The 27,398-nt window shown below is 39.5% G+C and overlaps 1 protein-coding gene across 11 annotated transcripts in view; it reads right to left on the bottom strand.

The window, feature by feature from the left end:
* Window positions 1-27,398, bottom strand: part of RGS7 (regulator of G protein signaling 7) — a 564,000-nt gene that overhangs the window by 299,734 nt on the left and 236,868 nt on the right. For 8 of the 11 annotated variants that reach the window (XR_012433585.1, XM_065542364.1, XM_074037698.1 and 5 more), the window contains exon 3: window positions 14,824-14,920. The exons of the other annotated variants lie outside the window; for them this stretch is intronic. Coding sequence is in view for 4 of the 8 variants with exons in the window: in XM_005539673.4 (XP_005539730.1) it covers window positions 14,824-14,920 (97 nt within the window). In the remaining 4 variants the exon portion in view is untranslated. The remainder of the gene's footprint in view (window positions 1-14,823; window positions 14,921-27,398) is intronic. 11 annotated transcript variants of the gene reach the window in all.

The raw sequence follows: 27,398 nt of genomic DNA, 5'->3' as shown, positions 1-27,398 counted from the left end.
TTGTAATCTCAGCTACTTGGGAGGCTGAGGCAGAAGGATTGCTTGAATCTGGGAGGCAAGCGGTTGCAGTGAGCCAATATCGCACCGGTGCACTCCAGCCTGGGCAACAGAGCAAGACTCTGTTAAAAAATAAATAAATAAATAAATAAACTGAAACAAAACAAAACAGAAAAGAAAAGAAAAACTATTATGTCAGAGCCCACGTGGTTGAGATTAACATTCTTTACTATTTCTAACCACTTCAAGGTCTAATTTACAATAAGGAAAGAGTAACAACCAATAGGGGAATATGGACTCTTTCATAGCAAAGTTAATTGAAGTGTCTATTTGACTATGTGACATGTCACTTTCTCCTATTGCTCCTCAGGTCGATGGGCTATGTAGTTATTATGTACTAGTTGCTTAGTTACTCAGTTCTGACACAGAGGATGTGTGAAGCAGATGAAAAAGAAAGGGCTAGCTTTTTGCAAATGGTCATGTCTCTTGCGGATCTAGTTAACATGTCCTGTTTTCTACAAGAATTAATTTTTTTGCTAATGAACTTTAAGAACTGCAAATATTTTTAGTCTACTTTTTCTTTCTTACTTATTTATACATTATCTATTTGTATCCTTGAACTTTCTCTGGGATGTTATAAAAGAAAAATATTACAAGCATAATTTCTGACACGATGTTTTATAACTGTTTTCAAAAGCAATCTACTTCTCTCTGAATTTCTATAGAACCCATTTTAGTCATTCCTATGATGAATTGAAAAAAGGTCTCACAATTATTTGTCAGTTTCAGAAAGGAGACTCTTATTAGAGTCTCGGAAGCATCTTAGAACTACCTAGGCGGTCTTACAGGCTTCAAAGAAAAATATTCCACCTTACTTATTCTTATCTTCTTCAAACTCACTCCAAATATAAGCAGGGTTAAGTCATATAAGGTTCCTTAAAAGTTGTTTTCAAAAAAAATTAAACACAGACTACATCCTTAGTAAAACTTGCATTGGCCCAGTCCATTTTACAAAGTTTGCTCCTTCTTACCTGGATGACTGCCCCATGACAAGTTTAAGTCTACATTAATTAATCATCTTTCCATGACACTGAGACATATTCATGCAACCCTGAGAAGGATAAGGGGTAACAGGCAAGATATGTTCAAATTGTGACATTTAAGGTCAACTTGACTTTAAAGCTCATATACTGCTCAGTTTTCATATACGTGGCTGAAAACAAGTCATCACAGAGAACTGTTCACACGGTTAGAGGACCAACATAATAAAATATGAATATTCTTCCATATTTAATGATATGAAACATAACAGGTCCTATGTCTATGCAACTGAAGTCAACATGTCACTAATTAGGGCTTCCTTTATTATCAAACTTGCTGAAAAGAATAGAACAGTGAGGAAAAAGTAGCAGGAATTGAGCTCTAGAGAATTAAAGACATTCTTATGAACCTTAAGACTTAAGATCAGTCACACTCACACGACACTTGGACTATTAGACAATGCTTCTGACCACAAATTTTGCTCTTGCCAGTTGGTGATAATCCTTTGGTAAGACAGCATGTTAAAAGCAACCAAATCACATAAGGACTAGAAGTCAAATTTCAACAGAAGAGGGCAAAGAGACTCTGTGCCTTAATTATCAACATTTTTATGATGAAGAACCTTCCTAAACTAATGAAAGATATAAGACAGAAACAGATGAAACACAGGAATGACTGACAAGAACGCCCTATTAATTTCTGACCATTTTCTTCCCTATTAACAGTGCTTGATGATCTGGAGTGAACACCTGCCTTTTTGGCTCCTGCCAATTAGTTCAGGAAGTTCCATCTTCAAACACATTCAGTGACCTGATTTAACAGAGGCCTTTTTATTTGATTGCTGCCAACAGGCAGTCCTACAGACTTTTATAATCACAGTGGGCTGCTTTACAGGCAAGTCAAATTCAAGTTTAATGAAAACCTACATCATTACAAGGAATTGAGAAGGGAATTCTGGTTTCTTTTCTACTGTGGCTTACATTGGAAGCATAGTAACTTTCCAATGAATCCATGCAGGAGAATGGAATTCATCCAATAGAGAAAACCTCATTTTTCTCCATACTAGAATAGTAGAATTAATGAATATCAAGAACATGAGAACATTTTGTAGCTTGTAAGTACGTATCATTCCTAGCTAGGTTGATATGGATAGGTTGGGGGCAGTGGTGGTGGGTATTTCCAGAGATATTACCTGAAGTTTAACGAAACATTGGTTTTAAGCTTGTACATCATGAACTTGGGGACAGCTTCTCCCTCACACTTTATTTATTTATTTATTTATTTATTTATTTATTTATTTACTTTTGAGACAGAGTCTCTCTGTCATTCAGACTGGAGTGCAGTGGCGTGATCTGGGCTTACTGCAACCTCCGTCTCACAGGATCAAGCAATTCTCCTACCTCAGCCTCCTGAGTAGCTGGGATTATAGGCACGCACACTGATACATGGATATAGACCTCTGAAGCATCTACCCCATTCTTTTTTTTTTTTTTGAGACGGAGTCTCGCTCTGTCGCCCAGGCTGGAGTGCAGTGGCCGGATCTCAGCTCACTGCAAGCTCTGCCTCCCGGGTTCACACCATTCTCCTGCCTCAGCCTCCCGAGTAGCTGGGACTACAGGCACCCGCCACCCCGCCCAGCTAGCTTTTTGTATTTTTTTTAGTAGAGACAGGGTTTCACCACATTAGTCAGGATGGTCTCCAGCTCCTGACCTCATGATCCGCCTGTCTCAGCCTCCCAAAGTGCTGGGATTACAGGCTTGAGTGACTGCGCCCGGCCGCCTGGCTAATTTTTTATATTTTTTAGTGGATATGGGGTTTTGCCATGTTGGCCAGGCCAGGCTGGTCTCGAACTCCTGACCTCAGGTGATCTGCCCACCTCAGCCTCCCAAAGTGCTGGGATTACAGGTGTGAGCCACCACACCCGGCCTCCCTCACACTTTTTTATGCACCAATCATGGCCCATTTTGAACAAGGCAGACTGGTGGAACATTTGGACTTCATGTGCTGACTGGTTCTCTTTGTTAAGACTCAAATAAAACCACTGGAGTCCTATCCACTACGAGTGCTAGATCTCAAGACACAGCACAACCGGATTCCTGGTTACTTACAAGCGGTCTTTTTGGTTCCCCAGAACATCTTCCCTTAAGCCTGCTTCCCTTGCTGCTCCAAGTGAACTAAGGCCAGAAACTAACAGCAAGCGCATAGGAACTGTGGGCTCTGTGCTCCCCTTGGTGTTTCTGTTCCACAGAGCCCCATCATCTTTAGCGACTTGATTTTCTCATTCCACACACAACTCCAGCAGGAATCTCATGTATTCATTGGTTTCAAATATGCATGTGAATAAATTCCCCTAAATTTCAGACCTGTATATCCAACAGTTTCCAGGGCATCTCATCTGGTTGTTCTATGTATGTTGCCTGAAACTGAATATACCCAAAACATATCATGCCTTCGTCATTCTCGCCATGAAGAAAGAAAGGAAGAGAGAATATCTTGTGTTTCCCAATGTGAAAAGGCATAGTGGTGCATTCATTGTCAAAGTCATACATATGGGTGTCATTGTGGGTGGGGCCTTCTCCCTTAATTCACCTGCCCCCTCACTTCCCGTACCACCACCCCTAATCCTCCCATTGAATTAGTAATGAAGTCCTTCCTAAGTCCAGAAAGTCTCCCATGCATCCTATTTTTTTTTCAATCTTACTGGCCGGTTTTGGGTCAAGCCTTCATCATCTCTGTTCTAGACTGCAGCCACCGTCCCCGGCCTTGTCTCCCTTCTCTACAATCTGCTGTTTGTTCTCTACATTTACCACCTACAGAGGAATCTGTTTGGAAAAAAAAAAAAGAAAAACAAATACTGCTATTTCCCTGCTCGAAATTTTTGATGGCTCTTTACTTTTTTCAGGATGAAATTTGAACTTCTCCGGATTCTAACTGTTGTCCTCTGCTTTCCTCTCTGGAGTCCTCTCTCTGCACTTTCCAACCACCTCATCCTGTGCAAAGGTCACGCTACAATATTTGGAGTTCCCAGAGCTTGCCAGACTCTTTCACACCTTCGAGCTGTTGCACAAGTGCTCCTCTTATGTCTGGCTAAGTCTGACTCAGGCTTCACAATGAAGCTCTGACGTCACCATCTCCAAGAAAAGCCTCTGAACCCAGGAACCTGAGTGAAATTCCACACACTCCTGCAGCCCTCTGGGTTTACCTCTATTGTGGAAATTATCTTGCTTTCTTGATTTGTCTCTCTTCTCCCTAGACTGTGATCCCCTCGAGGACAGACAGCATGCCTTAATTCTTAATCACTAGGCCTGACAAAACACTCATACACAGTAGGCTCCTGAGGCATGTTTAATTTATTATGAACACATAGGATTCTACAGATCCTGAGGTACAGCCGACTTCACATACCCACTTCAAAGAAAACAAGGGAGTAATGCCTAGGTTCTTGTTCATATGATTTATACTGTGAATAAGATAATTTCAGAGAAGTTCCTTTATTCACTTGAACAATATTTAAAGGGCAAGAAAAAAATTAACAAAAAGTCTTTTTAAAAATTCAAATAATTTACATTTGTTGATAAAGCCATACAATCACAACAGTGACCATATGAATGCAAATATTCCTTCTAAAAAGCATAATTATTATTCACCCATCTAACAAATATTAATGAACCCCTCCAATGTTAGATGCTCTTTGTGGTGCTGGGGTTAGCAGAGTGGGTACGTGGAAGTTCCCTGTAGTTTACACTATCATCTGGAAGGCGATTAATCACATAATACTGTTCATGAGTTTGTAATTATAAAATGGAGGGAAATACTCTGAAAGAGAAGAGTGTGGTTTTATAAAACCATATAAGAGGCTGGGTGCAGTGGCTCACGCCTGTAATCCCAGCACTTTGGGAGGCCGAAGTGGGCAGATCACTTGAGGTCAGGAGTTTGAGATCAGCCCGGGCAACATGGCAAAACCCCGTCTCTACTAAAAATACAAAAATTGGCTGGACGTGGTGGCGGGTGCCTGTAATCCCAGCTACTCAGGATGCTGAGGCAGGAGAATCACTTGAACCCGGGAGGCGGAAGTTGCAGTGAGCTAAGATCACGCGACTGCACTCCAGCCTGGGCCACAGAGCAAGATGCCATGTCTCTGTCTCTCTCTCTCTCTCTCTTTCTCTCTCTCTCTCTCTCTATATATATATATATTTATTTATATAGAAACTGGCTTAGACCTGAGGTGAGTGGGTCTCAACTGGGCATAGGGGAAAAGGAGGGAAAGCATTTTAGATGGAGGAAAAAGCAGAGCAGTGAAAAGTCTCCATGACCAGAGTGGCCATGGAAAAGTGACTGCTATAGCTAGAATCAAGAGAGCAAGAGAGGAAGTGATACCAGATGAGGTCTGAGAGGCAGGGAGGGACTGATCCAGGATGCTGCTTAAGAGTGAAGAGGATCAGAACATGCCACCAAAAAATATACCATTTTGGCATATTGATTATTCTGAGGTAAAGGCAATTGAGAAACAGAAAGTACATGAAGGGCTCTCCACCTTTCCCTTTTCTGCCTAAAAGCAGGACATAAGTTAACGTACCCTTGCCAAACCCCAAAAACCAGAGACTAAAATGAAACCCAGTTAGAGCCCAGAAATCATATTTTAACCATGAACACCCCAACAGTTACCCCTCGATTGATGTAATTTTCCTAAAAATCTTAAGATCCTCCAACTAAAGTAATCCTCCATTTTGTATAACAAATATAATAACTAAACTTCCACCCTAATACTAATACCTTCAGCATATCCCTCTGAAAATGTGTATGTGTTTCTCCTGTTAATCTGTCTTGTGTTGTCTTAATTAGTAAGAACCACAAACAGACCATAAGAGAGAACAGGAACACTCTGGGAGGCTGAGGTGGGCAGATCACGATGTCAGGAGATTGAGACCATCCTGGCTAACATGGTGAAACCCCGTCTCTACTAAAAATACAAAAAATTAGCCGGGCGCCTGTAGTCCTAGCTACTCAGGAGGCTGAGGCAGGAGAATGGCGTGAACCCGGGAGGTGGAGCTTGCAGTGAGCCGAGATCGCGCCACTGCACTCCAGCCTGGGCGACAGAGCGAGACTCCATCTCAAAAAAAAAAGAAGAGGAAAGGTTTTTTTCTTCCATAGGGATCTTGTTTGGAATTTTGGTCTTAATCTTAATATCAAAGATGGATTTTAATTGGACAGATTTGCAATTTGAAAATAGTAGCGTGGCTGCCCTTTGGAGAAAGACAGGATGAGGTGCAGAGTGAATGCAAAGACTAGTTAGGAGTTAATGAGATAGTTCAGGTGAGTGGAGATAATATTTTGCAGTAGAAAAATACAAGCATACATGGTCCAAGCTAAGCTGACAGCACTGGTGGGTGGAGCAGATATGAGAAGACGGGGATAAGAACAGTCAAGGTGACCCCAGCATTTCTGGCATGTGCAATTTTTACTAAGGCAGAAAACAGGGAAGGGGCTGAGGGTAAGACAATGACTCTCATCTTGGACATGTCCAGTTTGAGACTTCTTTGAGATATCCAAGCGAAAACACTGTATACAAAGTTGAATTTACTGGAGTTCAGAGAAACGGTCTGAATTAGTAACATACATTTAGAAATATTTAATTTAAGCCATGAGACGGATGGCATTGCCTTGAGAAAAAAAAGTAGAGTGAGATTTCCATTGATGTATTGCTATTTCAATTGCCTTGTAAATAGTCTAGCTTATTATTATCTTATCCTATTAATTATTCTTCCACTCTTTCTCCTTCACTGGGTTCTCTGATTTATAGAATTTATGCAGACAGCAAACTTGGAGATCATCAGATATAATCTCCAAATTTTACAGATGAAAAAACTATACTGGGTTACTCAGGGTCACACTGCTCCTTAAAGGTAAAACGAAGACAAAAGCTCAGGTGGTTTTGATGAGTACTCCATAGGGCTACATCTGGAATAGGAGTATGTTGGGAGATGAATGTAAGAGTCCTAGGTACCCAGAATCCTACCATTTCTGACATGTGTGTGCTTGTCATAAAGAAACAACACAGGACATTATGTGAAGGACAACCAACAGGGGGTTACCCATGGGGTGGTGAGAAACAGAATGGGATTTTGCCTCAAACCCACTGTGGTTTACATATTAGTAAACTGTTCAAAATGCGGCCCAAAGGCTTGAACTCTCTGACCCTCTATTACCTTCTCTAGGAAATGGAGAAAAACAATGATTATCTTGAAGTGTTGAAAGGACCAAAACTAATGCATTTAAAGCCACTAACCACATAGTAGGTTTCCAAATTACTAATATTTTCCTCCAAAGTAAAGAAAAAAAAATAGATGTCATCAAAATAATAAAGCTGGCCGGGCGCGGTGGCTCAGGCCTGTAATCCCAGCACTTTGGGAGGCTGAGACAGGCAGATCACAAGGTCGGGAAATCGAGACCATCCTGGCTAACACGGTGAAACTCCATCTCTACTAAATACAAAAAAACTAGCCGGGCATGGTGGCAGGCACCTGTAGTCCCAGCTACTTGGGAGGCTGAGGTAGGAAGATTGCTTGAGACCAGGAATTTGAGGCTGGAGCGAGCCATGACTGTGCCACTGTGCTCCACGTTGAATGACAGAATGAGACTCTGCCTCAAACAAACAAACCAAAAAACCAACTTTATTATTTAAAAAATTCTCAAGGGCTCATTGAAACTATTTGGAAACATTAAAATATTGTTTAAAATATTAAAAAAGCAATTATTCCGGTCATCAGGATTTAAAGCCTGTTTATTATGTAATGCATCTAAAATTTATAAAGCACACATGATTATGAATCAAAACATCTATATCCAAATAGTATCTGATATTATTACAATGTAATATATTTTCTAGAATAGAGCACACAAGAAACCATGCACTATTTCAATATCTTGTGAAGCAACTGAAAACCTATGTTATCAGTTTAATTCATTCAAATATGCCTGTAGCCAAGGTAAACGGTATAGTTTAAAACAGTATCACAAATGGAGCAACTATCTTACAAATGTAAAATTGATCATTTCCTCTTTTATTCATAAACTTTTATGCTTCATCTGGATTTGGATCTCTATTCTTCTAAAATTTAGAGTTTTAAGTACAAAGGATTTTTAGCTGGTATGAGTACAATAGTTTGCTTTAACAAAGATTTTCAGATGAGAGAATGAATGAATAAACATTATAAGTTACAGGATATGAATTCCAGGGAAAGAGCTATCATGCGAGAATAAGACTTATGGATTTCATTTACAGAAAATCTTCAGCAAAATCTGCAAATATATTTTTAGCTATATAGTTATTTTTTTCAATTTGAAGACATAATGGTGTTAACAGTGACTGAGCACTTTCATGAAACTCTCATGGAATAATATTTGAACTTCATCTTTTATTTTCTATTGTGGTAGAGCACTTGTTCAAAGCCAAGATGTATCCCCACTTGAATGGGGCGGATTCCAGGCAAAACCACTGCTTAACACAAAGTAGACACTTCTCAGATGTCTCTTCAGGATTTATTCCTTACCTGCCTTCAAAATATAACTTGAAGCAATTTACAATATAGCCCCCAACAAACTTAAAAGAACAACGATAAAAGATAGAAAAAAAAAAAAAAAACAATGAGAAGACAAAGAAAGGTAGATATGCCAGTGATGAATCACATGAGAAAAAGAAAGAATGGAACATTAAATTTAGCAGTGAACTTCTTGGCAACTACAGAAAAAAGGAAAAGGAAAATACAGGTTATATATTATTGTTTTTAAAAACGAATCTTCAAAGACATAATTTTTTCGTAGTTTATTATAAAAATACATTTATTTTATTGTTTTTTCATTAGAAACTTAGAGAACATGAAGGAAATGTCTTTTAGTACAATTTCGCAGAAATCACAAAATAAGAGACAAATAATATCTATCTGCCTGCTCTAAAGGTTTTGATACCATTACACTCAAACTTCTTAAAAGTATTTTTTGTGGTAGTTAAGGACAGACAATTCAAGTTCTTTGTTGAAGATGAGATTACAAAGTGATAGCCTTTCAACAGTTGTGATCCTACAACTGACTTTTTAAACCTCTGCTAAAGGAACTTACCTTGGTTCCTCATACAAGTTAAACATTTATTGCTAATGTATATGTAATCTATTTCCCCAGCAACGGTAAAATACTAGCCCACAAAACCCAGTATAGTTACCAGAACATAGTGAGTATTTGATCAATGTTCATCGAATTGAATTTAAAATATAAAGAAAAACGTAGTTAGCATGCATCTAAGACCAGCAGACACCAATCCTACATTTTTAAAATCAGCTTAAAAATACATATTTCTATAATCTGAGCTTAATATTTAATCAAGGGGAAAAAAGAAATAAAATAAAGTAAAATAAAAACAAAAAGTATAGATTCCATGGTTCCATCTCAGCACTAATGAATTAGAATAGCTGTGGTTTGCGTTTGAAATCTGCATTCCTAAGACCTTCCCCAGTGCATTTGTTGCAGCCATACTCCAGAGCGGCATTGATCAACCCCAAATATTCTCCTTTTATAACATTTTTTATGTACACTCCTTTTTTTTTTTTTTTTTGCAACCATAAGTACTTTGTGTCCAATACATGTGCTATGGGGGATGACTCCTAGGTATAATTAGAAAAAATACAGAGATGGGAAAAGTTTAAACTAGAAAAGGGAAGTCGAAGTTGAAAACATAGTGAAACAAAAGGTCGATGTTTTACTGTGGAGGATTGAAGGAGATGAAGAAACCAGAAGGAAGTCTGTGGAGATTGCAGGACTGTGCCTGTGGATTGGGGCAAGAGCTGCAAAGCTACCGGTAACCCAGCGCTCTCTGCCTCATCTTCTCTGCTTCTCCTTCCTTACATGTTTCACTGTTCTCAACTGCAGACAGGCTTCCTTTGCTGCTCTCTGCACAGGGTCATTACCCAGCCTCTAGGTTTACATTGCCTCAGTGCCAGACACACATACACACACACACACTCACACACACACCACACACACACACACACACACACAGAGTCACACACACACTTCACCAAAGTTCTGGGAATCTCAACGGAATCCCAGGGAAGAGAGCTGTTAGCCAAGTTCTACAGTGTACGTACACCACTGATTTTACTCCCTGGCCCTGAGACACCAGGTCACATACGACCTGTGCAGCTGCCTGAGCTATCTCTGCAGCTGAGAAGGCACTTCTGGAGACAAAGGCAACGCTGTGATTGGATCCACTCAAGGACATTTCTCATCTCAGAGTTCAAGGAACTGGCATAGAGGAATTATCCAAAGATATTGTCCCATGGTCTTGGGACTATGGAAACCAGGAGGTTGAAATCAACAACTTTAAGACCAAACAAACAAACAAAAAACAAACAAACAAACAAATACAAAGAGAAAAGTCTTAGATGGTTCACTGGACAAAATGCATTTAGCAGGAAAAACAAAACACAAACCCTATTATTAGATAGATTATATTTGTCATAGCATTCTTTGACATGATTCTGGGTCTGGATTGCAGATGTTACAGGTGGAATTGGATTATAGCACCACTTGGTCAACACAGCTGTTTTCACTTGAGGTGGATATGGGCATTACTTGGCCACCACGACTGATGTTTTCCTTTGAAGCATGGGAGTTGTCTGGTGGAATTGAGTAGTGTTCATTCCGCCACAAAGCTGTTGACACCTATCAATCTTAGGGGCAACAGAGACTCTCAGTTTGGGAGTAAAGGAAGGAGAAAGAACTAGGTTATTCTTCCTAACCGCTTTTTCCTTCCCAAGTAAAATTTTTTTTAAAGCCATTAGATAGACTGGGGTGGCCTTGATTGAGGCCAGACTGCCGAGATGATTAGAGCCCTTCAAAGAGAAAGATCGGCACAAGCAAGGTGGCCACTGATCCCAGAGCCTTCAGGAAAACAAGGATGCTCCCCGGAGTTGCCCAGCTTCTCTGGGTGCATTTTAAGGCAGTACATCTTAAACTTCAGTGCTCAAATTGAGGTTCTCATTTAGTACATGTGGGGGTAGGTCCAGATACTACATTTTCTTATAAAATTAACAAATAATAATTGTACACATTCATGGGATACATAGTGATGTTTTGATACAAATAATGTATGATAGCTGGGCTCATGCCTATAATCCCAGCACTTTGGGAGGCCAAGGCAGGAAGATCGTTGGAGACTAGGAGTTTGAGACTAGCCTGGGCAACATGGTGAGATCTTGTCTACTAAAAAAAAAAAAAAATTACACATCAGCCAGGCATGGTGGCATGTGTCTGTGGTCCCAGCTAACTTGGGGTGTTGAGGCAGGAGGATCGCTTGAGCTCAGGGGGGTGAGGCTGCCATGTCTGCACCACTGCACTCCAGCCTGGGTGACAGAGCAAGACTGTCTCAAAACACAAAACAAGAAACAAATCATGTATGGTGATAAATAATGAAAAGTGTTTGAGAAATGATAAACATTTATCCTTTTTGAGTAATTAACATATCCATTATCTTAAATATTTATCATTTCTTTCTGTCAGGACGGTTCAATGTCCTCCCAGCTATTTGAAGCTACACAATATATTATTGTTAACTATAGTCATTCTACAGTGGCATAGAACACTGGAACTATCTGGCTGTAATTTTGCATTCTTTCACTCTTCTCTCCCTGTAAGTTTCCAAGTGATTCTGATACTAACGGTCCATGGAAGTAATGAGGCTTTAAGGAGCACAAATGGGTAACTTGAGAAAGTTAGATTTACAACATTTGAGATCCTTCCTTCCCTGTGGAACAGTCCATAGCAAGGATTGACTCCAGTCTGCAACGACTGTACTACCCTCCTTCCACATATGGCAGGCCTTCATCACGACTGGTTTCTGGTTCTACTAAGGGCAATAAAATCAGTGGATTCCTTGTTTCATTAGAAGCTCTGCAGCAGACCATGAAACATGCTCAGGGAGAGAAGGGAGAAGCTGAAAGAGCTGGGAAAGCCAGCCAGTCGGTTGCAACTAGGGCCACAAAAGAACAGAGGAATTAACAACCCCCAGGGATTATAAGAAATATCTGGGGAGGGATATTACTAGAAAAGACTGAAAAGTTCTAGTAAAGTGGATGGAGCTTGAGTACATTATAATTTGGGAATATGAATCTAAAGAAGCTGATAAGTGCTAGACATAATACTAGATATACCAACTAAATCCACGACAAAGCAGTGAATTGAACCTATGAGACACAGCGTGCCTGCAGAGTTTCCAGGGAACATAAAATGATTACTTAGACCTAATTACATTAACGTGAAAAATGTCATTGATATTCTCTTTATTTAATAGCTACCACTGTTATTTTACAGCAGTGAACATTAAAACAATTATCAGAGATTCCCAGGTTAATTCTCAATCTATATGTCCAATCTTATTTTTCAATTAAAATCTTAATGTTGTCAACCAAGAAATCTTCCAACAGCTTGCTGTTGAGATATTTGCTATCTGAAGAACTTGATCAAAAATTTGAGACTCCAATAGAGTAGATATCCCAAAATTGCAGCCAAGCTTAATCAGATGAGCAAAGCTTTTTTTTTTTTTTTTTTTTTTTTTTTTTTTTTTTTTTTTTTTTTTGAGACGGAGTCTCACGCTGTTGCCCAGGCTGGAGTGCAGTGGCGCGATCTCGGCTCACTGCAAGCTCCGCCTCCCGGGTTCCCGCCATTCTCCTGCCTCAGCCTCCTGAGTAGCTGGGACTACAGGCGCCCGCCACCGCGCCCGGCTAATTTTTTGTATTTTTAGTAGAGACGGGGTTTCACTGTGGTCTCGATCTCCTGACCTTGTGATCCGCCCGCCTCGGCCTCCCAAAGTGCTGGGATTACAGGCTTGAGCCACCGCGCCCGGCCGAGCAAAGCTTTTTTGTTTGGCCTATGTATTTTCATAATTGCTGAATGCCCCTAAGCAGGTCGCACACAGTTGAACTGACCACAGATCCCAGTGCAGGATGGCAATGTAGCGCATTGATCTGCCTGAATTCTAAAGAAGATAAGTTCATCCCTTTCATTAGCTCATCAATAAATATATGAATAACATTTTTACATGTGTGTTTAGATGTGGAGTTAACTCTCTGAATCATTGACCAAATGGAGCTGAAGGTTTAGCTAGGGATATAAGACATATGCAAAATAACTCTAAGACAGAGTGGAGCATATAAGAGATGCAAAAATCAAGGTCTTTGAGAGCACAGAGACAAAAGGTTCGGGACAGCTTTCACCCAAGAGCTCTCTGAACTGATTGCTGAAGAATGGGTGGAATTTAACAGTCAGAATGGCCTGTAAGTGGGACAGTGAGGAGAGGAGAAATGGAGTGAAGCCACAGATGTAAAAAGTACAAGGCATCATTAAGAAAGAGCAAGAAACTAGAACGAAGTGGGCGTGAGAGGGAGTAACAGGGAGAAAAGAGGACACATTTTGTTAGAGCAAAATGTCATTGCACAGTAGCTCTCCTCAGCTCCAAGCTCCCTCTCTTCTCTCTGACAGCAACACAGCTCTCAAACCCCAACGCGGAGGCCTGCTGCCCTGTTATTCCTGTCCTGATCTCTGCCCTCTTTCCAGGCTTGACGGCCTCCTGATCATGAATCTTCTCTTGATCCTGGTCGTGAGGAAGCAGCCTGCAACCCTTGTACAGGAATCCCATGAAGCACCCTTCCCACCCATACTCAGCATCAGCCGCCGGCGTCTCCCTCCTTGCTGCTGAGGCTTCGGGCTGTCTGATCTCACCTCTTCCCTAAGCTGTGGTAGGCCATGCCCCAGCACATCCCAGGCCCCAAAACTGGCACTTTGACTGCCTCCTGTGTGCTCTGAGTCAGAGCACAGATGCTCAGCTTATTACACTTCCTTTTGTCTTGGGTTTCTCTAGTCATTGCCAGTCAAACCCGTGGAGGTTCCCCATTTTGGATAATGATTCTTTTATCTCTCAGTCTCCCCATTTTAAAATAAACCAACAACAACAACAACAACAACAAAAACGAAATCCATTGGGCTATGTCTTTTATTCTGCATGCCTAGTTATTCACTAAACCCTCATGCTCTTTCCTCTCTATTCCTTTAGCCCTTTGATATCAGGACCTGGGCACCCAAACTATTCCTGCGAGAGCCTTACCCTTGTCACAGTGCTGTTGCCCTCACTGAATGCCAGTTTATCCCGAGCACTTTCATCACAATATCCTCTGCCAAAAATCTTAAATGTCTCCGTATTTTCCCTTTTCTCAGAATTAGATTCTTTTGGCTAGCTTTCACAGACCCTCATAACCTGACCCAAGGTCTCTACAGTTTGGTCACTGTCAAGTTGGGTGAACACAGCCGGTGGTGACAGTGGTCTTGAGTGAATACAGCTCTTCCTCATCTTTCAAACAGCTCACCACTGCTCTGTAGAAACCCTTTCCTGACTCCCCATCAGTCAGGAAAAAGAAATCATTGATTTTTTTCACCCTCCTAATTTCCATATGCAACCTTCATAACATTGTTTTTTACATGTCTTTATTTATTTTAATATTGTTTTTTATTTCACATTCGTTCATTCTGTCTTTACAAACTAACCTAGAACAGGGTCATGATTTTTGGCATTTTACTATCATTTCAAGTGTTTCACATGATAAACGTGCCACGGGCATTTTATAAGTAGTTATTGAATAATGGATTAGAGAGAGAGTTTCAATAGTGAACAGCTGGAATCAGTTTTTTAACGTTATCTAAGAGGTACAGGAGAAAACAGAGCTGTGCTCCATGCAGACTTACCAGAGAAGACGCTAGGTATCTTGGAAAGAAAGCTTTTGACCGTACGAATAGGAATTCCATTTTTTTCATCTTGCATACGTGCTATGACGTCTTCCATCTAAACAACAATTATAACATAATTAAAACCTTTACGAAGTTGAACTTTTTTGAAAAAAGAATCAGCTCTCGTAAAAATTTTGTATTCCAGTTTTGCCCAGCTAAGAACAATGCTGTATTCTTGCCTTTCTAGTTTTTGCCACATTAATAGTTTAAATTCTGTTAAAAACAGATGGAGGAAACAGCAAGAAAAACATACATTTTAGGGTCCATTAAGCTACCAATAGGAATTTTGTGCTTTGAATATTGCCTTTCTCCTGACTTCATGTACCCTGGTTATAAAGGTTAAGATGAAAGAGTGTTTATTTCACAAGTTTTTAGAAACCATTGTCATAGCACATTCATGCTTCATTAATGTTATCTCTACTGAAATCAGTGCAAAAGCAAGTAGAGCCTTAAAAGCATCTGCTTGAATTGCTTCTTCAAGCAAGAGAATTTCCGTGATTTTGTTTTACAGTGAATTTCTAAAACCTGCCTAGAAATCCAGGACTGATTGCCAACTACTATTACATCTCTTGCCCAGGTACTTACTGAAGTATGTTATGAAACAAATACACACACATACACACTCTCACACACATATACTCATGCATGTGCACATACACTCCACACATGCACATGTACACCCACATATATGCACACAAGTACACATACACATGCATGTATACACACACATATGCACGCACACACACATATATATACAATAAAATGAATGTAACACCACAGCCTTCTGCCCATTTACTAGATTCCCCGTTATCTTTGTTTCAATCTCGTTAGTACACTCTCTTTCACTTTTACAAATTGCTCATAATTCTAAAGGACTGTGTTTCACAAAGTCAATGTGGAATTTAGTTTTGAAGAACATGCCTCCATTCAAATCATAGCCATAGACTTTCCTCACATGCTTCTAAACCTGGGAGATGCAGAGACACACAAACATACGCAAGTGGTAGCATGGGACTTAAAATCCATTCATCCATTTACTCATTCCACAACCACTTATCACTAACTCTAGACCGGATATTCAACTGGGCACTGTGGATATGAAAATGCATACAATACAGTTCCTACCCTCAAAAAATTCAGTCAACAGTGACAACCAAGGTGAAATTTGAGTAAAGTATGTAGTTTAGCCAATAGTGTTGTACCAATGTTAATTTCTTATTTTGATAATTATGCCATGGTTAATATAAGATGTTAACATTAAGGGAAGCTGAGTAAAGGGTGTATGGGAATTCTGTTATCGTTTCTTCTTTTCTGTAAGCCTAAAATTATTTCAACGTAAACAGTTAAAAAAACACAGTCTAAACTTTATATTAATGAATTATTAAATTTCCATCAACACAGCTTTAGAATGGTTTTCAACTAAGAAATCTAATGTGCTTGATATCAATGGATGTATTGCTATGTTGTAATCACACTATCAACAGATGTATTACCATGACAAATAACTGGAGATGTGGAAAGAATGGGTTTTAATGAGACACAGGTTTGTATTTGACTCTTAGATCTTCTAATTATTATCTATGTTCTTTGAGTAGGTTAAATAACCTCTCTAAGACTCAGTTTTCTGATCCATAAAATGGTGATAATAATACTTGTAAAAATTTCTTCATAGCATTCTTCATGGGATTGCATTGGGCCTAGGGTGGGGTAAAGTATTTTAAGGGCAAACGACACAATATATACAAAGCCTGGTACATATATAGAACAACAAATATTAGACCAAATGTCCATGCACACCCATGATATCTGGGGATGCTTATTCTCCATCTTCATGTTTGTTTCCATGTGGAAGGAGCACCATTACCCTAATCCACTTGCCTGTCTCTGTCCCCTAATTTACTCCAGGGGAGCTGAGCTGACTTATCAGATAGAAGAGCTGGGAATGAGAAATTGTCCTGCAGGGCCCATTCTTTTTCTCTTGGCTAGAAGCCCACATCCAACTCTGCTGATGTAGAGATGCCTGCCCTAGTGGGTGAGCAAGTCTATTCAGGATTGTGTTTCAGGATTAATGGTGACTTGTGCACAAACATTCTTCCATAATACCTTTATCAGCAATCAGGGCGATGCTGTGACCCCTATGTGCCTGTCTTTACGGTTATGGTTCTCAGTTGGCTCAGTATTCAAGTACAAAAAGAACATGAGGCTGGGTGCAGTGGCTCATGCCTGTAATCCTAGCACTTTGGGAGAACAAGGCGGGCAGATCACCTGTGGTCAAGAGTTTCAGACCAGCCGGCCAGCATGGTGCAACCCTGTCTCTACTAAAAATACAAAAATTAGCTGGGCGTGGTGGCAGGCGCCTGTAATCCCAGCTATTTGGGAGGCTGAGGCAGGAGAATTGCCTGAACCCCAGAGGCAGAGGTTTCAGTGAGCCAAGATCGTACCACTGCACTCCAGCCTGGGAGACAGAGTGAGACTTCGTCTCAAAAAAAAAAAAGAAAAAAGAAAAAAAAATGCTTTTATCAGGCCTGTAAAAGACCCCAACAATAACCAAATACCAAATACCTCACTTCTCATGTAATAAAGATCTCTAAGTTTAGAAACATGAAAATAGATATACTCTCGTGACTTTTTATTTTGTTACTATTTGCTCATGATTGACCTGTCACAATGCTCTGCAGAATAAGCTGCTTTGTCCTGCCTCATATCAGCCTCTAAATCCTTGCATTATCTGCTTAATGGTTTAAAGCAGGGTGGATTAGAGGGACATGGAAACCTCTCTGACTCCCACTTTCTTCTCAGCACCTAGAGATATGGCAACAATCACCTCTGGTTGGCGCTGAATTAAGGTACGTAGCTATGAGTGGCAGTATTTTCTTTGTACAGTCTCATCCCCTCTCAGTTCATTGGATCCCAAAGGAGTGAGAATAGGAAGCTGGAAAGTAAAAGTGATTTCTGTGGTTGTATTTCAAAATATTCCATTTTTCTGAGTCATAATTTGCACAAGAGAAAAAAATTTTAACTCTAAGTAAAAATAGGATTGGTGTTCTAGACTGAAAATGTGATCATGTACATGCACTCAGCTGTTTTTATCTTTATTCAGACATGGTTTATCCATGAACCTTGCCATGGCCTAGAATGAGGCAAAAACAAACAAAAGAAAACAAAACAACAACAACAAAAATGAAAAAAACAAAGACACATACAAAACAACAAAACCCTGCTTTCTAAAAACTAAAATCAATTAAGAAAGAAAAAGAAAATTCTAGCCCTCAAATGACTGAAGGGACCCACTCTTGGCTAAAGGGACCCCAGGCAAAGCCTGGAAGCTAAGTTCATGGCCATGATGGGATGGGGGGTGGGACACACCTCGCTGTAGCCCTTCCTCACTAACTACCATTCAGCTTGCTTCCCTAAGGGCTAAACAGACCCTTTTGAAAGACTCCACATTTGGTAATGTTGATTAATGATTTATCTTCCCAGTACAGAACAAAGCTAAAATGAGATTAGTCATTCCTTCACTCCTCCCTGGGATGTCTGCTCCCTCCATTCCCTTTTTCTTCAAATGTTCACCTTATCTTATGTAAAATGTAAACTTACAGGGCACTAATGAAAGTCTCCCAGGTATGTAATCGTTCCTCTCACTGTTGCCTTCTCTTTTTTAAGGAAAATGTATAAATACTAAACCTCCTAAGAACCTCTTTGGGAAAAACAGCCACACAGGCATCCGTAACTTGTCCTCAAGCTGGCTCTCAATAAGCCTCAATGACTGAGATTTATGTCTCAATCACTCATTTTGGTTGTCACAGTGACCAAGGCCACATAAAAAAACACATCCATCTCATCTGTAGACATTTCCTCAAGCATTCATTCAGAGTCTATTAATTTTTATATTAAGCATGACTTGAACATGCTTGATGGTCTGTTTTCTCACTATTAGGAACAGCAATTGGATGAGAAGAAAAATGCTAAAAGCAAGCAAAAAAAAAATAGAGCAAGTTAGTTAGACAGTAAGAGGTATGAGGGATAGTAAAAAGCAACTCCAATAAATATGAAAATACTTGGGCAATTTAGTCTTAGACCAAAAGACTCAGGTACCTTAAGTATCCTATACATATATGTATGTGTGTTTGTGTATATATACATACATGCACGTATATATATGCATGTGTATATATGTGTATATATGTGTATACACACACATATATGCACATGCAAATATTCATTAAAATGCCATTGAGTTGTGTGTTTTCACTTTCATAAGCCTGTTTCCGAGGGTGAGGAAACTGGGCATTGGAGAAGAGAACACGAGATGATGGAAATGGACAGGAGAGCTGGGGTGCCTTGGGTCACCGAGGATTTTTCTGAAGGCTATTTTCTTTACTCTTAAGAAGTTCGAAGCAGGTGATCTGTAAGATTTCTCCTAGCTACAAAACGACTGAAGTCTGGAAATAATCATCAGCATTCAGAGGGAGGTAAGTTTCCACATTAGGTCAAAGAGCCAATTCTCTGCTGGAGACAAATAGATGAAGCTATTAAATTAAACAAGGCCAGGCCAGGCTTGGTGGCTCACGCCAGGAATCTCAGCACTTTGGGAAACCAACGCAGGATGACTTGAGCTCAGGAGTTTGAGACCAGCTTGGGCAACATGGCAAAACTCCAAACTCCATCTCTACAAAAAACAAACAAACAAACAAACAAACAAAAATTAACTGGGTGCGGTGGCAAGCACCTGTGATCCCAGCTACTCAGGAGGCTGAAGTGAGAGGATCTCTTGAGTCTGGGAGGTCAAGGCTGCAGTGAGCTGTGGTCCTGCCACTGCACTCCAGCCTGGGCTACAGAATGAGACTCTGTCTCAAAAATAAATAAAATAAAATAATAAATCAAACAAGACCTTATACAAATGTATTTGCTTCCAATTGTCAGCACATTTTAGTTTCAGTGCAAATTGTAGTTATTAAAAGCATGCACTTAGGCCAGTTAGACCTGAGTTTGAATCCTGACTACACTACTCAAAAGCTATCTAAACAGATGAGTTAACTTAACACTCAAAGATTCGGTTATCTCATCGGTAAAATGGAGATAATCATAAATTGTATACATCTTATCAAGGGTGAGAATTAGTGAAACAATGCTAATTAAATGTTTACTACAATGCCACCACCAACACCGTCATCACATCATCTTCAACATAACTTTCTTCCTTCGTCATTGTACTAGGAAGATACAGACCCTTTTTCTTTTATAATTCAGCTGGCAAAGATGCTGTAGTTAAGTGCAAATATTTATTAGATGCAATAAATTGTCAAGCAATAAGTAGTCAGATATGCCTATACATAAGTTCTGTCTTTGATTTCTTGTAGAAAACTGAGTTCATGTTGGCCCCTGCAAGACAGGAGATTCGATTTGAAGAAATGTCAGGGGAAATACTTGTGCATATAAGCAAAGGCTATGTAAGCTATGAAAAAATCATATTTAGAAGGGGAAATGAGATTGCATTCACTTTTAAAATGTCTTTGTTCTCATCTTTTCTTGACAAATTTGCCTCTTGAAGTTATTTAGAAGATTAAAAATTGAATTAAATTGAGTGCTCTTTGCAAGACTTAATTTTTTAATGCAAACTGATTCACTATGTGTGATAAAAGTAAAAGTTAAACAACTATATTTTGCAAAGTAATTTTGAGAATATGTACTGCTGAATTCATTCAAAACTTTTTTATGCTTGTATTTCAGAACCCTCCATATTTCATTAACTAGTAAAACTATCTGTTTTCCCCTAGATGTGAACTTCTGGAGGAAAAAATTCTTACCTTACTCATCTTTGCATTGTTAATATATAAAGTGCCTGGTCCATAATGGAGGCTCACTTTAAAAAAAGGAGAGGGGATTGGTGTATTTTTGTTTAAGGCATATGTTTGCTTTCTCTGAGAGCCTCAAAACAAAAGTGGAAGTTAATTTGAAATTTAGTCTTGAGATGTTTGATATGTTTTTCTTTGTATGTAACTTTTGTGAAAAAATATATTATCAGCGTCAGAAATAGTGACACAGAATAGCTCAACATGGTAGTGCAGGTTAAAACACTCTTATCCCTCTTATTCTTTCTGCTCTATCTAATGCAGAGATTCTTCGGCTTACTTGTTAGAGGAATTTCTTCCTTTAATGCAAGAGAGTAAATCAGTGGCTGTTTATGAGGCTGTCTTCTTGCTTGTAGATGTGACACTCAAGTTCATTGCCATGTGTAAGCCCTCAAGATGAAAGGCGCTATTGAACTTCAGCACCCTGCTCTTTTCCCAGGAATTCATAATTAGCATTTCCTTTGGAATAGTTTAGATGTCACTTCAAGCTTGTGATGTATTTCAAACAAGACTCAGGTTAAACAGTCCCCGCCTGAACACTTGGTGGAATGAAAGAAGGAGCATATTACCCAGGTACATCTTCTTTGAAGAGAGTTACTAATTCTTCAAGAGGGCTGCCAGACAGGGCTCCCACATATTGATGAAAACAAAATCACTGCCTTGAAACCTTTCCAGTTCTCTAATGTTCTAAACAATTATGGGAGTTTAATTAAATTAACTTGTAGCTATATTTGCTGAAACTTTACCACAATATCATTACTATTGATTTCATTAAGCCAATAGCTTTACAGAGACACCTCGACTGTAGGCAAAACATTTGTACGAAATAAAGCTAAAACATTTTGTACTCTGTAATTCTGAAAAAGAAATGAATCAATCAAAATTTCAAAAGAAGTTTTCCAACTCTGCATTACAACCACCATTAAGCACAGGCATTTGGAGATATAAATGGGAGACTAAATGGGCAGATTGAATGGCTTTTTTCTATGTGCACATACTTTCAAATTATGGCATGTACTGTCATTTTAAGTGCTAGCTATGAAAATGGGAGAAATGATCACTAAAGTGCTTGTTGGATTTCTTGGGCAATTAGGTGGTGGCAGGTTTTCATAATTTAAATCCGCCTGTAATTCTTTTTACTTCAGAAAGCCTTACGAATGCAGAAAATCATTTACACTTCCGAATTCATCAGTGAAAACAGACAGTAGAGTCAGTCTCTAATGAAAGTTAAATAAGAATAATGAGATTAAAATTTGCAACACAAACTGTTTTCTTCTGTAATAATTCAATTAAAGCTGCTTCCAATTGATACAATTTTCCCCACGTTACAGTTGATTGCAGTCAGTATCTTAACCCAGAATTAATTACTCTTTTCATATAAAAAAAACCCCTGCCGTTTTCATGAATAATTGACTAAAAATAGAAACTAGCAAAATCTTATTGCATGTAAATCTGTCCTAGTTTATCTTAAATATAGATTTATTTATTTAAAAAACAATAACTCAGCGAGGCACGGTGGCTCATGCCTGTAATCCCAGCACTTTGGGAAGCTGAGGCAAACGGATCGCCTGAGGTCAGGAGTTTGAGACCAGCCTGGCCAACATGGCGAAATTCCGTCTCTACTAAAAATACAAAAAAATTAGTCAGGTATGGTGGTGGGTGCCCGTAGTCCCAGCTAATCAGGAGGCTGAGGCAGGAGAATCCCTTGAACCCGGGAGGCAGAGGTTGCAGTGAGCCAAGATCACGCAACTGCACTCCAGCCTGGGTGACAGAGCAAGACTCTGTCTCCAAAAAAAAAAAAAAAAAAAAACACCACACACACACACACACATAATGACATAACTCATTTGAAAGCTTAGAAGCTTAGAAATTTTATCCTTTTGTGATTTTGCAGAAATAAAGTAGAGGTATTTTTTTTCCCAATTTATAGATGTTTCTGCTTTTTTTTTTTTAATAAAGCATTTCTCTCATTCAGCTCAAGGAATATAACCTCTACTGAAAATAAACAAACAGATAAATAAATAACTATGCTCATTGTATTTGTTGAGATTACTTGGGTTGACAGAATCCCAAATTAAATTGTCATGAACAAAGAAATGTGTGGTAAGTACTGTGGGATGCTTTCTGGAACTCAAAGAGGGTCACATGAGTGGGTCTCACAGGCAGCCCGCCTTTAGGGCATGCTTACTGCCCCTCCGCTCTGCTCCTTGTGGTGATCCCACTATTTCTTCTCGGCCCAGAGTCCTCTCTTAGTTCTTCAATGCACAGAACAGCAAAAATGGCTGCCCTTACTGCTTGGCTTTATAGTTTGTAAAATTAAATAATTCAAACTTAAAGCTGTTGGGACTTTAAATTACGTGAGCTTTGAGAAAAATGTGACTATATGGCCTGAGTCACATAGCATGCAGCTGCAACTCCTGCTTCTCTGATTACAGATTACAGTATGTTACTCTTGCACTGTAGACGATTAGGAAAGGCTGAAAGATGCCATAAATAAGAGTCCATTACACCTCCTTTCAAAATGTCGAATCTGTCTTCCTTGGAATGTAGTAAACTATAATCAATCAAACTCCTGTAACATAATCTAAGAATTGGTCTTGCATGAAAAATGTTGCAACTCTGTTACATTTCTGTCTCTACCCATATAAGTGAAACCTCACCTCCACACTTGGATGCACTAACCCCATTCTTTTGGAGTCTGTGTCACCCAGGTGGTGACAGCCTCAAACTTTGTGCTCAAATAAATTCTAGACTTAATCATATTTTCTGAATCTCATTATTTAATGCTGACAAGTTTATATGAGCCCAAGGAGAAATTCCTTCTCTAATTTCCATACCTGAATTTGGGGGCAAAAACTTGGATTTATAACACTGGAGGTGGAGTTGGAAGGGGTGCTGGGTGGAGAAACCAAAGGCATTCGTTACCACCTTATTCAATGTGAAAACCTGTCGAACAATACATGGATAGAGTTATATAGCAGAAAAAAGTGTAAGAAAAGCAGCCTCAAAAAAATAAGAGTGGGTGGTTGCTGAATAATGAGAAAGAGCCCAAGGGCCGGGCGTGGTGGCTCACGCCTGTAATCGCAGCACTTTGGGAGGCTGAGGTGGGTGGATCACATGTCAGGAGTTCAAGACCAGTTTGGCTAACATGGTGAAACCCGTCTCTACTAAAAATACAAAAATTAGCTGGGCGTAGTGGCCTACACCTGTAATCCCAGCTACTCGGGAGGCTGAGGCAGAAGAATCACTTGAACCCGGGAGGCAGAGGTTGCAGTGAGCTGAGAACATGCCACTGCACTCCAGCTGGGTCAACACAGCGAGACTCCATCTCAAAAAATAAAAATAAAAATAAAAAAGAGCCAAAGAAAGACAAAAATTGATGCAGAAAAGAACATTGGACAGACAAGCCAAACAAGTGAATGAGATTTCACAGCTATGAAAGACAGAAAGAAGGAAGTATCATGACCAAATAAGTCACCTGGTTAATTACACCGTACTCTTTGGCCATGGTAAGTGTTTGCCCTAAGGTAGAAAATGCCAACAGTGCTAAATGTATGTGACAGAGTAACTTAGGTTTCCAGATTTCTCTTTTGTTCCTAGGAGGTATCACTTCTTTAACTCTCAAAAGGGGCCTCATGGCTAATTTTTATTGCAGTCAAAGTTCAGATAGGAGAGTTGTCAATGTCCCCTGAACGATTTGGAAAGGCTTCCTGGGAAAAGTAAGATTAAGCTGATCCTCGAGGGTAGGCAGGATAGAGAGTTATAAAGGAAAGGAGGAGGCAGAGCACATGAATACTTTAATCAATTGCTTCATCTTCGGCGTCAAGATGGGAATGAGTAAGTCTCTTGCACAGAATAATGAATTCTGTCAGAATCCTCCTTTCTGCCTCTCTAACTTGACAATTTTAACCTCTCTGGAAGGTGTCTCGGTAGTCATTCTCAAACACAATTCCACCTTTGCTATCAACTTAGTTCACATACTGCCTGCTTGAAATTCTCTCTTAAATGAACTCCTTACCTCCTGATCCCATTTGAGCTCACATCAGTTCGCTCAAGTAGCAAACCCTAGAATAAACTTGGGAACAAGCCTAAATATTTCATCTCTTGTTTAAAACTTGCATTGGCCTGACAACCCCACGAATTTTCTGTAAGCAAAATGACCAGTCAAATTTGTCCACGATATGACGCCCAACTGTCATTCTAGCCTTATAACTTGCTTCCCACATGCTCAACAATTGCTCCTGCCTGCCTCACCTTCTCACATACTCTTCCTCGCACCAGCTGCGCCCTTCCCTTTTCCATCTGTGCCTGTGGAAATTCAGTTATACTTCTAGGATCATTCCAAAGTGTAATTTCCTACTGACATCTGTCTTTACCTCTCCCCTTACCTCTCTCATCCCAACTGAATATGATCATAGTCCCTGTAAACTACTTGAGATCTTTATTGCTAGTTTACATTTTTTTACTCCACCTTACTTTATATGACTTACATATAAGTTATTTCTTAACAGAAATATCATTCCCTTTAGATTATAAAGGCTCTGGTAATTTGCATTAGTTTTGCTATCTGTGGCATGGTCCATGAGGAATTATCACCCTCCATTTTTTACTCTACATACTTCTTTGCTGTGTTTGTATGTTGTTGTTTTCCTTTTCACCAACAGGATGTATTACTTTTATATTTAATATTATTTTCTATTTGAAATAATTAAGAATTCCGTCCAGGTGCGGTGGCTCACGCCTGTAATCCCAGCACTTTGGGAGGCTGAGGCAGGTGGATCGCCTGAGGTCGGGAGTTTGAGACCAACCTGACGAACATGGTGAAATCCTCTCTATATTAAAAATACAAAAATTAGCCGGGCTTAGTGTTGGGTGCCTGTTATCCCAGCCACTCAGGAGGCTGAGGCAGAAGAATCGCCTGAACCCGGGAGGCAGAGGTTGCACTGAGCTAAGATCATGCCACTGCACTCCAGTCTGGGCAACAACAGCTAAACTCCATCTCAAAAAAATAATAATAATAATTAAGAATTCCCACTTTAATAGTATTAAAAACTTAAACGTTAAGTTCTTTATTCAAATGTCTGTTGTAACACATTTGGGGGTTAAATATCTCCAACTGCTCTTTATAATATACTCTCTGTAAACATTCTGTATAATTGCTATTGACTTTCAACAACTAAACTAGTCTACCCCTAAATTATCTCTTTTTTACAGTCTTTTAAATTCAGAGTTAATGAATGAAATTGTTTACATTCCTTTTCTTCTTAGTCACATCTCCAATAATCCTAGAAGTCTGAATCAATAGTTTTATCATCGGCCCCCTTTCAGATGGAGAGACCACAGTTCCTGATAAATGAAAGGCTTCTCTTGGGACTTTTTTTTATTGATGCAGGTGCTTGATTTCAGACAAGCCCTTCTATTCTAGCTTCTGGAATCAACTTGAAATTCAGCAACCTCTATGTGTAACAAAAATGGACCAATCATTCCTCTAAAAAATAAATGAACAAGGAATATTTAACAAACAAAATAGCTAAAGACAGTCATTGATTTGAATGAAAGAAAAAGGCAGAGAATGCAGAAGATGCCTGGGATTCAGCTCATCTCTGAGATTCTGGCAGGAAGGACATGAAAAAAGTCAAAGGGCTCTTGGCTGAGCTTGCCATTTTATTTTATTATTTCACTTTTTAAATTTTGTTTGATTATTGAGACAGGGTCTCACTCACTTTTTTTTTTTTTTTTTTTTTTTTTTTTTTTAAGACAGAGTTTCGCTCTGTTTTCCAGGCTGGAGTACAATCGTGCGATCTTGGTTTACTGCAGCCTCCACCTCCCGGGTTCAAGTGATTCTCCTGTCCCAGCCTCTTGAATAGCTGGGATTACAAGCGCCCGCCATCATGCCCAGCTAATTTTTGTATTTTTAGTAGAGACGGGGTTTCACCATGTTATCCAGGCTGGTCTCAAACTCCTGACCTCAAGTGATCCACCTGCCTCAGCCTCCCAAAGCTCTGGGGTTACAGGAGTGAGCCACCGCACTTGGCTGAGCTTGCCATTTTAAAACATTCTTACTAAAAGAAAGGGGTCTCACAATACCTCCATGGAGTACAATAGACTTAAAATAGCTTTGAAACGTAAGAATTACGCTAATGTCTCAATTCTTTGATTTAAATCCCAGGTTCTCCTTGTAGCCTTTTATGTCTTTGTTGTTTATAAATTCATACAAATATTTTGGAAGCCACTGAAGTTTCCCAGCTCCTTGGGTAATAAATTCTGTATGTAAATTATCTGCTAGTTGAATCCATACCTAGTTCCTATTATTTAATTAATGCCTCATTCAAGCTCAAAAGAAGCCCCACCATCTTACAGTATGAGAATTTAGTGACTAACACCTTGTTTATCCTATTCATGGTATTCATACAACCATAAATGTTGATCCACACTGTCCCATCCTCCTTTTCACGAGCAGCAGACCCAGTCATTCTCATATTTCTGTATAGAGCACATCCTGCTACAATTGTCTGCCCCACTTGATATTTGTAAGGGAAACCTGGCCGAGGCCAGGTACCATGGTTTCCGCTGTAATCTCAGTGCTTTTGAAAGCTGAGGCAGAAGGATTGCTTGAGGCCAGGAGACCAGCCTGGACAACATAACAAGACCCCCATTCTCTACAAGAAAAAAAAAAAGAAA

Source organism: Macaca fascicularis, chromosome 1 (genome assembly GCF_037993035.2).
Source record: "Macaca fascicularis isolate 582-1 chromosome 1, T2T-MFA8v1.1".
Lineage (NCBI taxonomy): Eukaryota > Metazoa > Chordata > Mammalia > Primates > Cercopithecidae > Macaca > Macaca fascicularis.
Note: the sequence above shows the minus strand (reverse complement) of the source record. Positions and strands in the feature narration are given on the sequence as shown.